The sequence below is a fragment of the Bombus pascuorum genome, chromosome 13, assembly GCF_905332965.1.
Source record: "Bombus pascuorum chromosome 13, iyBomPasc1.1, whole genome shotgun sequence".
In the NCBI taxonomy this organism is placed as follows: domain Eukaryota; kingdom Metazoa; phylum Arthropoda; class Insecta; order Hymenoptera; family Apidae; genus Bombus; species Bombus pascuorum.
Window position 1 is genome coordinate 9,524,481 of NC_083500.1, and position 15,102 is coordinate 9,539,582.

The 15,102-nt window shown below is 35.1% G+C and overlaps 2 protein-coding genes across 8 annotated transcripts in view; one reads left to right on the top strand and one right to left on the bottom strand.

The window, feature by feature from the left end:
• The first annotated feature begins 205 nt into the window (after positions 1–205).
• On the top strand, positions 206–6,361 carry LOC132913840 (uncharacterized). Its single transcript, XM_060972463.1, has 3 exons — positions 206–424; positions 4,749–5,039; positions 5,828–6,361. The coding sequence occupies exons 1-3, from the start codon at positions 419–421 to the stop codon at positions 6,041–6,043; spliced, it is 513 nt and encodes a 170-aa protein (XP_060828446.1). The 5' UTR covers positions 206–418; the 3' UTR covers positions 6,044–6,361.
• A 590-nt stretch (positions 6,362–6,951) lies between these two features.
• Positions 6,952–15,102, bottom strand: part of LOC132913827 (QRFP-like peptide receptor) — a 77,313-nt gene continuing 69,162 nt past the window's right edge. For 3 of the 7 annotated variants that reach the window (XM_060972437.1, XM_060972436.1, XM_060972440.1), the window contains 3 exons: positions 13,157–13,318; positions 12,867–12,918; positions 6,952–9,567 (listed from right to left, as the gene is read on the bottom strand). In XM_060972437.1, the coding sequence (XP_060828420.1) occupies positions 9,262–9,567; positions 12,867–12,918; positions 13,157–13,318 (520 nt within the window). In that variant the 3' untranslated portion in view covers positions 6,952–9,261. Of the gene's footprint in view, positions 9,568–10,865; positions 11,040–12,866; positions 13,005–13,156; positions 13,319–15,102 lie in introns of those variants that run through there. The other 4 variants (XM_060972438.1, XM_060972439.1, XM_060972443.1 and 1 more) reach the window with 4 other exon arrangements.

Below are 15,102 nucleotides of genomic sequence, written 5' to 3' on the forward strand. Positions count from 1 at the left end.
AAATATTTCTTTAATTACATATTGCAATCTTGGACAAAGTCTTTTGATCAGGTTAAAAAGGTTAGTAAAGTAAAAACACAAATTTTGAATTCCTTCTGCGATTGGAACTAAGTTCATACAATATCTGTAGATCGATGAATTCTAGAATCTCTCAAGTTTTTCAGCAGAAATTGGATTACGTTTCTATCGATATAAAATTTTTGTAAATTTACGAATTTACAGCCAAAGTTAGGAACAAATAATGAAACGAATTAATTTTTGCTAGAATCAAGAATATTTCGAAGTTTCCAGTTCCAGAACGAGAACTAGATGGAGCGTAAAACTTACGGGACGAGGAGTGGTGCCCTCTTATGTCTTGAAGCCTCGATTTCGGGTTGCTCGTTTCAAACTTACCGACGAGAAATCCATAGAACTAAGGATGTCTGTAAGTTTAAAACAACCATTGTAAATATTTTTGCATTCTTCGCTCTATAGACTTTTAACAATGGACAAAATACATATATAATATATAAAGATATCTTCGTTGACTTACGCTGTTAATTATCAACAGCAGGTAATTAGCGAAGCTCTCCTCGTATACCTTTGCTTGATAAAATAGTTGCAGGATCAATTTTCAAAGTTTCTAGATATCCTATTCGAAAAGAAAAAATACAGAAACCAGAGAATAAATTTGGTCAGAAACTTGATAAACGAATAATAATCCAGCACTTAACGATAATTGAGTCTGCATTGTCAACAAGAATGATGCATTTCGATTTATGCGGCCTGCATTTTCCATTCAAACACCGATTACGAGCAATTAATTAACTGGATAATTTGATTCTCAACGAACAAATAACTAAATAAAGGATGGTGCAGTTTAATGCAGAAAGAGCAATCACCACAAATGTAATTGTAATTGGATCGTGAAAACGTATGAGCTTGTTGTTTCAAGATTAATTGGAGAAGCGACGCGTGAGAGGCTTCTAATTACTCCTGGTAATGCCACTACGCGACGAATTAATTGCGATCCATTATCTTTCGTCCGTATTTTATCGATTACCATTTTCATACGAGGTACTAAACAATGAAGTTTCACCTAACTCCCAAATGATCCGTGCTCTCTCTATGATCCATTGTATCCTCGCTGGATATGCATATACAGGATATATATAACGTTTGCAAATTTATTCAATCTACACGAAACTAATCGACGACCGTGTCAACAACACTAAACGATTTTGTTCTCTTCCGGCTTATGCCATGTGAGCCGGATGTTACGCGCAGAGAATCATGAATCTTTCTGAAACTTTGCTCAGTAAATTTGTGGATAATTCAGAGAAATATCTATATGATCAATTTTTTTTAGAAATATTCCTATTTCTATGTTACACGCTTTCCATGTGTTTAGATGGCAGAAACAGTGTTCTAATTAAATTCCTACGAGTATCTGTTACGATAAAATACTTGAAGATATAGATTCCATATTGTAAAAATAATTTTTCATATTACGTAAAATATCATTCTTACAAAACTGGCTTTATAAATTCATAGATTATTCCGACGATTCTTTTCTCTCGAGTATTTGTTCATTTTCTTTAAACTTCCCAGGAATCTTCATATTTCAATAGTTTAAGTAAAGCTAATTTTCCACGAATATTCAGACTGCAATTAAAAATCCAATTACCATTTTAAAAATAATTCTTGGTATCGTTGGACGTTGCTTTTCTTTCGAAATCCGTCTATCGTACAGTGCCATCGATTCAATCCCATTCTTCTGTAAGATACACGAAACATATAAGAAAGCAGCTCACGGCTTACAATATTGTTCTCCTAATGGTGTACCATTGTCTGGTTAGAAAAATGCTATTGTAAATCAGGAAATCGTCGACTGGAGGCCAGTATCGGATTCGAAAGGACAACAAATGGCGATAACTTTATCCACGCCTTTCGTGACGACTTCCAATGGTTCCACCGTGGTCAAAGGATTATCTGTTATTTTGATACGGACGCGACGAGAAACGTAATTTCGTTGTCATCTCTAATATTATATTGTACGAGTATGAGGAAAACGTTGCTGGAATCTAGGAAACGAGAAAACGAGTTCCGTGATCGTTCGACGAGTTTCACACCCTCTCTGAATAAGCGACAAAAATCCCACCCTCCTGAATTACCCTCGACGTTCATCTCGTCAATTTTTTCCTTCGTTTGACAGCTACTATTCCAAAGAATTAAAGAGGAGGAATTTTTTTATTGAAACATACTTTTTCATGTTCTTTCCCCAAATGGTGACTATTTAATTTTCTGAGTGAAGTGGAGTATCGTTGAAAGTGTTTCAATGTATCTTAAATTATAGCTTCTGCCTGATGATTTCTTTTAATTTTCTGAATGATAATCTTCGAGAGTATGAAATATTTAGTTCCGATAACTGTTTGTATTAGGTTATCTTTCTCAGAAGAATATGGAATAATTATCTTCTGTCCTCGATGAATTTCCCTTTAAGAGCTTAACACGCCGACAGTAATTAATTCTTCCTTATCTCTGTAATACCTATTCTCAGGTCTGGAAATCAAGGATTACACAGAAACGAACGGCTGCGAATAAATTAGCATGGTCCTCGAATACTGGCAATTACTAAACTGTTTCCACCGTATCTATCTATTTAACCCTACGTTTTATTCCTTTAAACAAACCAGGCGAAGAATTTAATTGTTCCCGTTTAAAATTTGAACCAACACGTTCCAGGCAGATCGAACTCGTTAATGTCTATATAATCTCGGTACTCTGAATCCTTTTGAATTAGTTTGGATGACTTGCAATAAGCGCTTTGAAGCCACGAACTAGCCCCAGATTCTAGCGAAACAATTTCCTGTTGCGGATACACGACTCATGTCAGATACTTGCAAACAAAGTTGCCTTTTAAGCATTGCCACGAACTCTTCAAAGGATGGTGAAGTTAAAATTGTACGGCGTAGATGAAGTATAGAAAATTGGATCGCAAGAATCTTTGACAATCGGCGCTGTGTCGTGGATGGAAAATGCCAAATCGAATTCAGCGAATTCGATAAATAAGTTTTTCAAAGAAATATTTAGTAACGGGTGAGAAAAAGTTTCGTGCATAATTACAATCACGAAAAGTAGATTATTTCTATACGATGAATTTTATATTTTTAATTTAAAAACTCGTGTCACACAGTAAATCTATCTGATCAGTTCGATGAATAAATTTCCTAGAAAAATATATGACGAGGAATAAAAAAAGGTTTCATGCGCGCTTGCGATCGAAGGAATTTAAATGATTTAAAAAACAAAAAATGTATTATAATGAACTGGCCTGATAAATTCGATGAATAAATTACTTTTTTAATTTTTTACAAATAAAAAAGAAAAGTTTCGTGCGTAATTGTGATCAAAGGAATTTTAGATTATGTCTATGTGATGGATGTTGAAGAGATTTTTATTACACAATGAGGAACTTTTGAATACAGAACTCTTTAACAAATGATATATCATTAAGCTTCGTCTCGTTTCATTAACGTTGAGAAATTGTGCAGTTTTAAAATGGCGAACTTTTGACCGAACAGATTTCCAAGCTTTTGTTACAACTGGTGTACGATTAAGCTTCGTGTTGTTTTACCATCGTTGAGAAATTGTATAATTTTCGAACGGTGAACTTTCGAGTGAAAAGTACTCCGAAGCAAGACAAACCGTGTACATTAAACTTCGTGTCATTTTATTAACGTTGAAGGATTGTTATAACACCGTGTATTATAACTGTATAATGGCGAACTTTTCAACGAAGAGTTTCCTTGAGACAAGACATTAAGCTTCGTATTGTTTTACCGTAATATTGAGGAACTGTTTCATCAGATGTTTCCTATGTGAAGTATAAATATAATATCACAATTTGCACAGTTTCTTGACGAAAATCCAAATCTCTTATCTTGCAGAAACTCTTCAACTAAAATAACTAAATTAAGACGTTTTCAGTTACCTTTCGTTAGTATGCATAGCATAAATTTTCACGTGAATTCCATTATTGTAAATCACCAGAGAAATTTCGTAATGACCTGTTCCACCAAGCTAATCATCTAACGTGTACAGATTAAATTACAGTAACCAGGGACGACTAAATTCTTTTATCTTGTTCTATTTATCTTTATGTTTCTTATCTTTTTCGTACACACCGAAACGTAACGCTCTCTTCCTTTTTCTCGCCATTCTTCTCGCTGTTCCAGCACCTCCGTCGCTTTACTCCGTCGTTCACAATAGTTTGGCATAATTTAGATACGTAGCTCGATGCAATGATATTTCTAAAAATTTTATAAAGTACTAATAGCCAATGCAATTTACCAAAATCGTCAACTTCGTCGAATTAAATCGTTGCTCAGCAGCATAATATATCTTTCTTTATAGAATTTTTCATTTTTTTCTTTTGAACAATGTTACAGTTATAATATTTTTTATTCACTGTATATCGTATACTGTATTTACGATATATAAATTACAATTTATCAATTAATCAATTGGAATTTTGCGCGCGTGCTATCCGATTTGCAATGGTCCTCGTTTCCTCGAATGTTTCGCGATTCGCATAAATTATTTATCGCCACGCAAACTATAAATATATATTTATGTTAATAATATGAATTTATATAAATATTTCTCAAATCCTCGCCGACTGCTTAATGTTTAATAAATAAGCTGTCGAATTACATCGGATCGATTAATTGGTATCCCGTGTCATTTTATATTCGAAAATGTTGTAGATACAAAATACCGGATCGTGTCCATTGATTTTTCGACTTTCGTTGATGGATGTGCTCGAAGGCGATATCCCACGCCCACGAGATAAATCTCCACAAAGATCCTCCGTAAAGAGGAGGAAAGGAAAAGCTGAGAGTGGAAAATCGGCGAAGGCGGAGTTTGACGACAATCTGTTACCGAACGAGGAATTGGCGATATTCGGTGGAAACCTCAAACGATCCGAGGATCGTAGCAGTTTCTCTTTTTGGAATGTCGACGAGAACATGCAGTTACTGGTCCCCGAAAGGAAGACGGTATGATAAAAATCTCATACGATTTCAATTGGAAATCTCTCTTTTATGCCTTGCATATAAAACTTTTTCTCCTGCCCATGTTCTAAGTGCGCTTGTTTTATTGAAAATTTACATAGACATGACTTCGACTTGGCAGCATTTTTCATGAGCGACAGATTTGACTTTTAAAGCATCAATCAATCAAAGTTTCGTATCTACCTTTTAAAGGTTTAATCCTTTCGCGAAGAACACAGAATGATAAATTTAGAAAATAATTGTTTCTGCATTTCCAAGATTCTCTGTGTCTCTGTAATCAGATACGGAAAATACGTACCTTATATCTTGTGGGTGGAGTGCGGAGTTTTATCTTCCTTCGAATCCACTGAGATGTTATAGAATAGCGATGGAATTCGTAGGAATCGTACTTTATTATACAAACAACAAGTTTCACCGTTTGCTCATTTTTATTCTCATTCATATTGTTGCGGTTTCGAAGATATTTTTAATTATCTCAAAATATCATTTATTTGATACGTTCTACGATATAACATCGAGATAAATCGTAGAATGTCATTAATGATTGCAAGAATATCGCAAAAATACTAATTATTATAACCGCGAAAGAACAACAACGACAACGTAATTCCAAATTGAAGGGATCAATTCGCTTGCGTACCTTCAAAGATTTCTACTTTTCTTAAAGTCTTTTGCTTTTAACGTTCAATTAAAATTGAATAAATCGATAAATTCGATGTTTCTAATTACAAAGAGTCCAATAATGCTTCAAGAATTTGTCTCTCGCGTTACAGGTGGAATTCGGTGTACGATTTCAACCTATTAGCGAGGGAAAGGATTCAGACGCGAAAGAAAGCACGAAAACAACGCCAAGAGTGAAGAAAAAAGCCAACGCGAAGAAAAATGCGGACGAGCAGAAAGAAACGAACTATTGCCACGTGGCGATAGTGAAACTTACGCTGGGAAGTTCCATATTGCTCGATTTTATAATAGTATGTTCGATGAGCTAGAAAGTTGTTCATTTTTATTTCAACAGTCGCGAGCTTTGAATCGAGCAGTTTTAAGATCCCAGAAGCTCGCGCATTAATCGCCCGTATTCTCGTAGAAATTACTCGGAGAATTTATCGGTGCATTTTTCTACGCGGTTCCCGACTCGATTATCGATTGATCGTTCTTCATATGTGCAAACGCATGATCACCTTCGATTACCCTTCAAATATTCACGAACATGTGCAGAATATTATGAATATCGTTGCTTGAGAGGAGATGAAAAATTCAAAAGTCATATAAATTGCATTCTGATCATTCTTTCGCAGATATTTAAAAAATTCAGGGACGCCTTAAGGGACACCTTAAAGAATAATTCATACACTCTGTAAGAAGTAAGTTCTTGAATTTCCTAAGATATTACCTTTTTTCAGTTCTTTGAAGTTCCATGATTCTATGAGTCTTCGTTGTCCCCTCAGCTTTCTTAACTTGTCACGTTTTTCAAGTGCTTTGCGCGTCCATTTTCCTACTTTTTCCCTCGTTGTCTCGAATTAATTCGTTCCCTCGTCTACTATTTCCATTCTCTTCGCATTGCCGATTCCCCTACTTTCCTAGCTTCCCTAATTTTCTGTTTCTTCTTTTCCATTCCCACTGGCTCCTAATTTTTTATTTCTCGCTCCCACTTCTTGCTTTTCTTCGTTCCCTAAGTACCCATTCGCAACTTGTCCTGTCCCTCCAATCCCCCAAACCTTTCGAAAGTTGCCAAACTCTTCTACTTCTCCAACTCTCATTCCTTCGCTTTAATCCTACATTTTGAAACAGTTGGAACAAGAATAATCCACAGTTAAAAGGATTATCGAAGATTTAAAAATATCATTTTTATCAGCAGTGCACAACCCTTCGGCACAATAATTCGCAATGAAACCTCGTGTTAGATATATTTTGCACAGTTTATTCGAATATTTACATGCAAACGCAGGCGTAAAAAATTGATACAATTTTATGGACGCTCTCCTATAAAATTAAACACGAAGAAAAATCATTTACATACAATCACGCTTCCTATCTGATCCAGTAGTCCGGTGCATGACTTTGCAAGACAATTTTGTCAAGCTTTCCATGGATAAAATATAACACCGCGATGACATAGTGTCGCGTATGAATTACACCACCCGTTATTTCCACGTACACGACACACTTTTCGTTCCAACAATGACTAACACGCGCATATATATGCACATACACAGACACATTCTTTTCAATTACATTCTGATCGCACAGATCCAAGCGAATCTATAATTAATTCGAACGGAAGGTTGTCGATCAATAGGTGTGTCATTAAGCTTCGCCACAGTTCATCGTCGTTAATTAGCTAATTAATTGAGTCTTCACATTCAGAGATCAAACTACAACGAAGCTTTTCATAGTCTACGTAACAATGAATGCCTTGTACGCATGAAGTTTTCGCGAGTTCCTAATGTCGACAAGATGGAATGCAAAGTTTCCTAAAATTTCTTATGGTTTAACAACAACCGTCGAATAATTTCTAAAGCTCTCTTCTAACACACCGAAGCATAATTTTGAAAATTACGGTTTCTTCTCCACAAGATGAACATTTGTAGGATCATTCCGTAAGTAATGTCGTTCTTTAATTTGTGCGGTGAGGTTACAAGGCGATGTGCTGTTTTGATTTAAAGACAGTTGTTGGAGAAGATTGCAAAGAATACTGAATTAAAATGGAAGTTTGTTTTATCGCGATAACGTTTAGTCGCACGCAGCAAAAACAACGCTAGATTACCTAGAGAATTTGGAAGACCGGTGATTTAAAAGGGGAAATTTGTTTCATCGTGGCTAAAAGATAAATTCATTTATTCCAAAAATACAAATGCAACAGAGGATTAATTTTAATTCGGTTATATGTAACGCAATTGAATATTTTACGTGGAGATTATTTCAGTCTTCCAGAAGACGAGTTAAAACGTCACTAAAAACAATTGACGATATTATTCGCGAATGAAGTATCAAAACCGAGAAGTTCCCATGTTTTATCGGGTCAAAATTACATTACTTGTGGAATGATGTTATGTCTAAACGTATGATGAAAACTGTATTGTAGGAATCTTCGTATCCATTAGCTAGGATCTAGAACGACGAGGAATTAAAATGGCGAAAATTTCAATTTCTACATTATGATACAATTTGCTAAAGTATATTCTATAGATCAACCGCAATTAAATTACGTAGATAATTCACGTACAGTACTTTACGGTTAATTAGCGATTCTTTTTCCCATTGGTCGAAAATCAGCGAAGATTTTCAGTCGATAGCTAATACACTTAAGTCGAATCTACAATTATCGATGTAACACCAGGACTGTGTGATTCTGAGCGAAATTTCGTCTCCACCCGCTTCTCTTTTTCACAGCGCATTTGTATATTTTTTTAAATTACTCGGTATAGTATTCTTTATGGAATTTTATGCGATTGCTGAGAAAATTCGAAGCCTCTGTGACGATAAAGATTATTTGTATACTTACAACGTATATACTTATATATGTACAACTAATTGATAGACACATCAAATTACATCGTCTTGGTGAGCGATTTTCTGGAAAGAATTTACCCTGCAAACTTCACGAACGTGTTTAGTTCCCAACTGTTTCATTCGTAATCCACGATAATTTAAAAACTAGTGTTCGACGTGAGAGGAAGTTCATTCGATCAAATTGCGAATTTACTTGCAATGTCAGAAATTTAACAAGGTTCATTACACCACTTGTACCGCTTCACTATAACAATCCCAAACCAGAAATGTTCGTCTGAAAACAACTGAAACAGATAATTTTCTCCGACACGTTTATAGAATTCATAAACGAATGAAAAATTCTACACATCCAATTAGTCAATAATACATGTAAACAGATACGAATGATAATGTTTATGCGATTTTTGCAAACATCTGTCCACTATGCAACGAAAAACTTGCCAATCTATCTGTATAAAACTTTCAATTAAACCTCTCGACCGAAGAAACAAGCAAACAGGAATTAATCAATATCCAATTTCGAGGCTTTCGTGTACGAGGCTTGCCAATAGAATTTACGGAATCTCTGATACGAGCAACCTTCGCATCTAAAGAAATATATCGGCCATTTCCCAAAGAAAGATTCCGGAAAAAATCCAACGCGAGAGCCTCGAGCATTTCGTTGAATAATTTTTTCAAAACGAATATCATGTCCTATCTAAACTCCCTCATAGCAATTCTCAGCATCTGTACACTTGAGCAATGCGACGCTTCGCGAAGTAATCGCGAAATAATCGCGAAATAATCGCGAGAAAATCGCGGAATATGGTTTTGAAACTCGCACACGAGTCTTTGAAAATAGTAAAGCTGAATAGCAACGTCTTCCTCGGTTAGGAACTATTGGAAAACACTTTGCTTCTGCTGCATTTCTTCGTGGCCTGTTCTGTGGTGCTTCTTTGGTTGATTTTACCTGTGGAAGAGCTGCCTCGACGTGGGCCGGGCACGACGAAATAATCAAGTCCATCTGAAAGCAAATGGGACGCAGAGGGACGAGTATTAGAGAGAAAATTCGTTGCTCGCGGAATTTCGAGGTCTCTCGTGATCGTTCGATCCACCGAGCTCCGAAAAATCTGCTATGGTTGTTGTTAAGATTTACGGTCAAAGGATTATGGGTTCTTCCAGTGGAAAAGTATCGAGTGGGACATGATCGAAATTTTTTCTTTGGAATCTTGTTTCATCTTTGGAATTTTCGATGGAGCTAATACAATCGATTGGTTATCAAGCATGGATCGTGAATTCTTCTAGCTTCACTTTTGGAATCTTGGACGATTCGAGGAAATTTCGATGGAATTAAAATGTATGTGTATCGGAGATGGATTATGGATTCTTGTAATGAAAAGATCGATCCAAATTTCTCATTTGCCTTTTCGAATGATCCTCGTAATTTTTTATACGATTGGGAAAAAAACTTAGTTAACTGTTATTTTGGATTAAATTATGAATGTCAACTAAATTATAAAAATCAACTGCATTAAGGCGATGCGGAGATCACGAAGACTATATTAGTTTTGCTTTAAAAGGGACAAAATGAGGCCAAGTTTAGCAACGATCAGCTGAAAACAAGCTCGCATGCTGCAACCAAAATTTGAGAGATGGATTAAAGAAAAGAAAGCATAAAAAAGAACGTGAGATAATTTAGTTGATGAGAACGTCGATGAATCAGAATTGCTCGAGAAGTGGGAACAACGTCGGTTCATGAGAGACTGATATAGACATCGTCGATCGATAAATTCTATAAACCTTCTGTTAGAAATTTTGTTTCAAATTCTCGTACGTAATTACATTATCATTCATCAAACTTATAAAAATTAAGCAAAAAATGTACAATAAAATTTTAAACCTGACTTTTATTAAATCTACTTTATGTAATTATAACAAAATTATCCAAAAAAGAAAAAAAAATCCATGACTAATACAATAAAATTTTATATTTATATTGAATTCTATTAAATTTATATTTAATTATAAAATTTATTCGTTCATATATCGCGTTCGCATGTCACAAATAATAAAAAAAAATACTGAAAAACATTTGTTTGGCGTAATAATGTAACACGTAATTTTTTCACATTTTTTTCAACATAACATTCGTGAACAAAACAAAAGTATTATTAAAGTATTATTAAATAGAGAAAACAGAACCGACGACATTCTTCCATGCCTTTCCAACCCTCTGCCTTCGATTTTTAATTGAAGCGTCTAATAATCAGCGAGATGCATTTAAACATCGCGAAAACATCGTTCATTGACTGTTCGATTTACCTAGAAGGAATCGTGCTTCTAGCCAAAGTTTCATCGTAATTGTACGATATTTCGGATGCTCGTGGACAACGATGTTTGCCAAGTTGTTTATCATGGACGTATCACGGCCGGACTACGGGATGGTTGTCGGTCGAGTTTCGATACTTTGAATCCCCGAACGAGTTTCGTGTCCACCTGAATCACGCGTTTAAAACAGATTGATATTTTCTTGCACGAATAGCGCGTAATGAAATTTTGCCTCAGGAATCCACTAAAAATAGCGCATTGATCGTCAATCCCGGTTAAATCTGAAATTTCTTCATTTCTTTTTATCACAAGGAATCATTGTTTGTTAGTTCCATTAGAAAAAAAAGAATACGTTCGAGGGAAACGTAAAGATCGAATGTAACTGTTCCTTCGTTTTTTACTGTTTGTTAGTTACGAATAAGACAGGAAAGCTTTAAGAGAGAAGATTGAATTTAATTCTTCTGTACTTCTTATCAAAGGGGAATATCCTTTGAATCTGCAATTCTTTTGCTGTTTATTAAAAGGAGTCATTACCTATTAGTTTCATTAGGAGGAAGCATACCTTGTGGGTGAAGGTAAATTTTTCCCTCGTTCCTCATAAGAGAGGAAATTAATTATCGCTTTTATAAGAAAGAGGAAACGCCAAAAGTGAAAATAAAAACCGAATTCATTGTCTGTATCATTTATCAAAGGAGAACATTATTTATTAATTTTACCCGAGAAAGAACTCCTTACCCTTTCACAAAAAATTCTATTCCACGATTAACATATCTGATAAAATAATAAATTTTAATTTTCAACGTTTTGTAAACCGTCTGAACTAGTTGTTTAACGAATAAGAAAAATCAAAGTGATGTTAAGTACCAAGGACGTGTTTATCGTGCTTAATGGCCGGAACGTGGAGAATGTCCGATCGCGTTACGACATGCGAAAAACCAGAACGACGATTTTGTTCAATCATGTACAAGCAATTCTCTCGGAAACCAATTCACTTTTGGGCGTCCTTCTAATTTCCCGAATTCGTAAATCTTCGGTTCGGGGTCGAGCACGCGTAAAATTATTTTACGGGTCGCGCAAACCACGACTGTTCGGTGTTTCGCCAAAATTCACGAACAGTTGGCCACTCGTATATTGAATTTTATAAGCTTATCGAAAGCAGTATGAAAGCACGATAGGTAACCAAGCTTCCCAAGTGAATCAAAATGATTAGGTCGAATTATTGAATTTTGAAATGGAAAGTTCGGCAATTTAAAGATTCAAAGATATTTGTAACTTTGCAGAAGTATACAATGGCTGGCGGAAATGTCCCAACACTTACGACAAACCTTACGAATTTTATTATATTTGTATATTTTATGCGTTATACGAAACTTTCAGAAATTTCAAACCCGTATCATCGTTGTTACATTAACAAAATTAAAAATCTGAGCTTTCCTTTCGTATCGTTCGCTGAAACAAAAATGGCTTTGTTGCTAGTGTCGCTAATACTACAAAAAATATTTGTCTTGTTTTCCTGAAGCCTTTCTCTCATCAGGTTCTTACACGTTCATTGCATTTTCATAGTATCACGTTTTTTATATTATTTCAATTTTAATACACGTACTTGGGCCTAATTAATCGGTAAAGACAATAGCATGCAAATACTTTTCACAGCCGCCGTACGTTTCTACAGTTTCACATATGACATATTTGTGATTCTTCAGATTTCGATCGTGTTTTTAATAGTACGTCGTGCTTTGTACATTTCGCGAACTTCCGGTTCACTGAAACTGTCTTGGAATGTTCACGAAGCGTTGGAACAAAACGCAACGTCCTGCTAAAAACACTTTCGCAACTCTAAGAACTACAAGTCTGAAATCTAAAAAAAAGTTTGAAATATCTTTGGATGTTCGAGTTGCCGGACTTGCCTCGTTAATTAGAAGAAAAGGACTCGCTCTTTCTGGAGTAACTTTTTCTAATCGATCAAGCGAAACATTTGGATAGAAAAGTACAGACCATTCGCGGAACAGAATCACAGCCTGGCGACCAGGGTAAACGTCTTTCGAGCCTGGAATCACGCGATTAAGCGTAGATAGTTATAGTTTTCGAAAGGTCTACCGCTTCAGAGTATGATATATATTAATCCAAAACAATCTGAAATTTAACAGTGATGTTTAAACAGTGTTTTTTTTTTTCGAGCAAACCTGTCGCTTCTTCCACGTCACGTAAAAGAGCCGAAGAAAAAAGAGAAGAAAAGAACGCCGGAATGTGGGTACGTCGCGTAGATTTGCATCGGACCTGCGTACCTGATACTGGTCGTCCTAGTCTGGCTGAGGCTTGGATGCCGTCTTACGGGTGCTCTGTAGCCTCTTCTGGAACAACAGAACCACCAGCCGCCACAGGCCGCCGATAGGAAACTCTCTCTGAAGTGTTTTGACATAAATCCGTATACGATCGGATTTATGCAACTGAAACACAATGTGCTTAGAATGAAATATCCGGCAACTATTGTAGCATAATACAGTAGTAAGTGGAAAGTGGATGAACTTTATCCTATTAACCGGGAAATACGAGTTAAGTCCATGATGTTTGACTAATAGTTTCGTTATGTGTTTAGACATGTAAAATTGATCTGGAATTATTCTTGAAATCAGTCTTTACTATTTATTTTTAATTTTATAGTTATAGAATTTTTATTGTCAAACTTATTTAACAAATTAATATAATAAATGAATATACAATAAGTCGACAATTTAACGAGAATAAAAATCTGTGCGGATGGTGAAAAAATTGAGTGAACATTTATGCGTGCAAAGTTTCAATAGGATTTAGAGAATATATAAGTAGATTAGGACGCGTGAGGTTAGACAGTTTGACTGCGCGTGAAAGGATTATGTTTTATGGATGCGCTAGCTCTCAAAATTTAAATGAAATGAAATTAAATTATAATCGCGTTAAGTAATATCCTGATAAAATGGAATTTATTTCAAAATCCAGTTTTATTTTTATGACATATTCTTTCATTACTTACATTTTCCTATATTTCATATTTTTTTATTCGTCCCACCATCCGTTTCGATGGAAATCTGGTTTTCACTTTAGTGAGACATTCCTAATAATAAATCGCTGCGACTATTAACAATTTTTAAGCAAATAAATAAATAAATAACGATAGACGAACAACTAAAAGTTTAATTTGAGAAGAATGCTTCTGCGTCGAAATTGAGAAAATGAAGACTCGTCCGATCGAATAACTTAAAAAGTGTAATTTGTCATCGCTAATATTACTTAGCGTTTAAAGCGTTTTTTTTTTTCGTAGTAACGATGGCAAGTGACGAAGAAGTGTGTCAGGAAATTACAGATCGTTACTTGGTGTTAATGTAACAGGAGGAGCAATTTTCTCGCGGCATGGATCGTTGCACACGTGAATTATTATGTTAACGAAAAGTTATTACGTCAAGAACAACGATCTGGACAATGACTATTAACTAAACGGGACACATTGGCTCTCAGAAACGAAAATTGACAAGGAAGGATATTAGTTAAATTTTCTTTATTATTTATTGCTCTCGTAATAACTCTTGGAGCAACGTGCGATATTGAATAGCAATCGAACGGTACTTTTCGTAATTAAATCAGCATTATTGCAGCTGAAAAGCTTGACATCGCTTGTTTGATGAAAAACGAGCATGGAAATTTTAATGAAAAATGCGAATGTACGTTGGGGATTTAAAAGTAATCTGACTAAAATCGTTGTTGTTGAAATCTGTTTTTGCTATTAATTGTCAGTTTTTCAATTATAAAAATTATGCGATTAAATGACAACTTGTTCAACAGATTAATGGAATAATATATTTTAAATTACTACGTACGGGGATCACAGGGGTGAAACGTGACAATCATTGGAGACATACAAATGGAACAAAAGGGCAGTGAAAAATAGCTACTTGCAAATATAATACCCTAAAAAGGATAAAACATAGAGAACTACATACATTATTTTTTAATTGCTTTCCATTCATAAGCTGTGAATGTTAGAAGCGATTCCAAACTGTTTAGCGACGGTATACCTTTCTTTATCTTCGTAATCCCTAGAGTGAAAGAAATATAATACCATATCATCTTCTTCAAATATTTAATCTTGCTACGATCTTTCAATTTTTAAATATTTCAATCTTCTTCCCATTACCAAATGACGAAGATTCATAAAGTTTTAAGAAGATACTCAACATAAAATTAAAATCAGAAACCA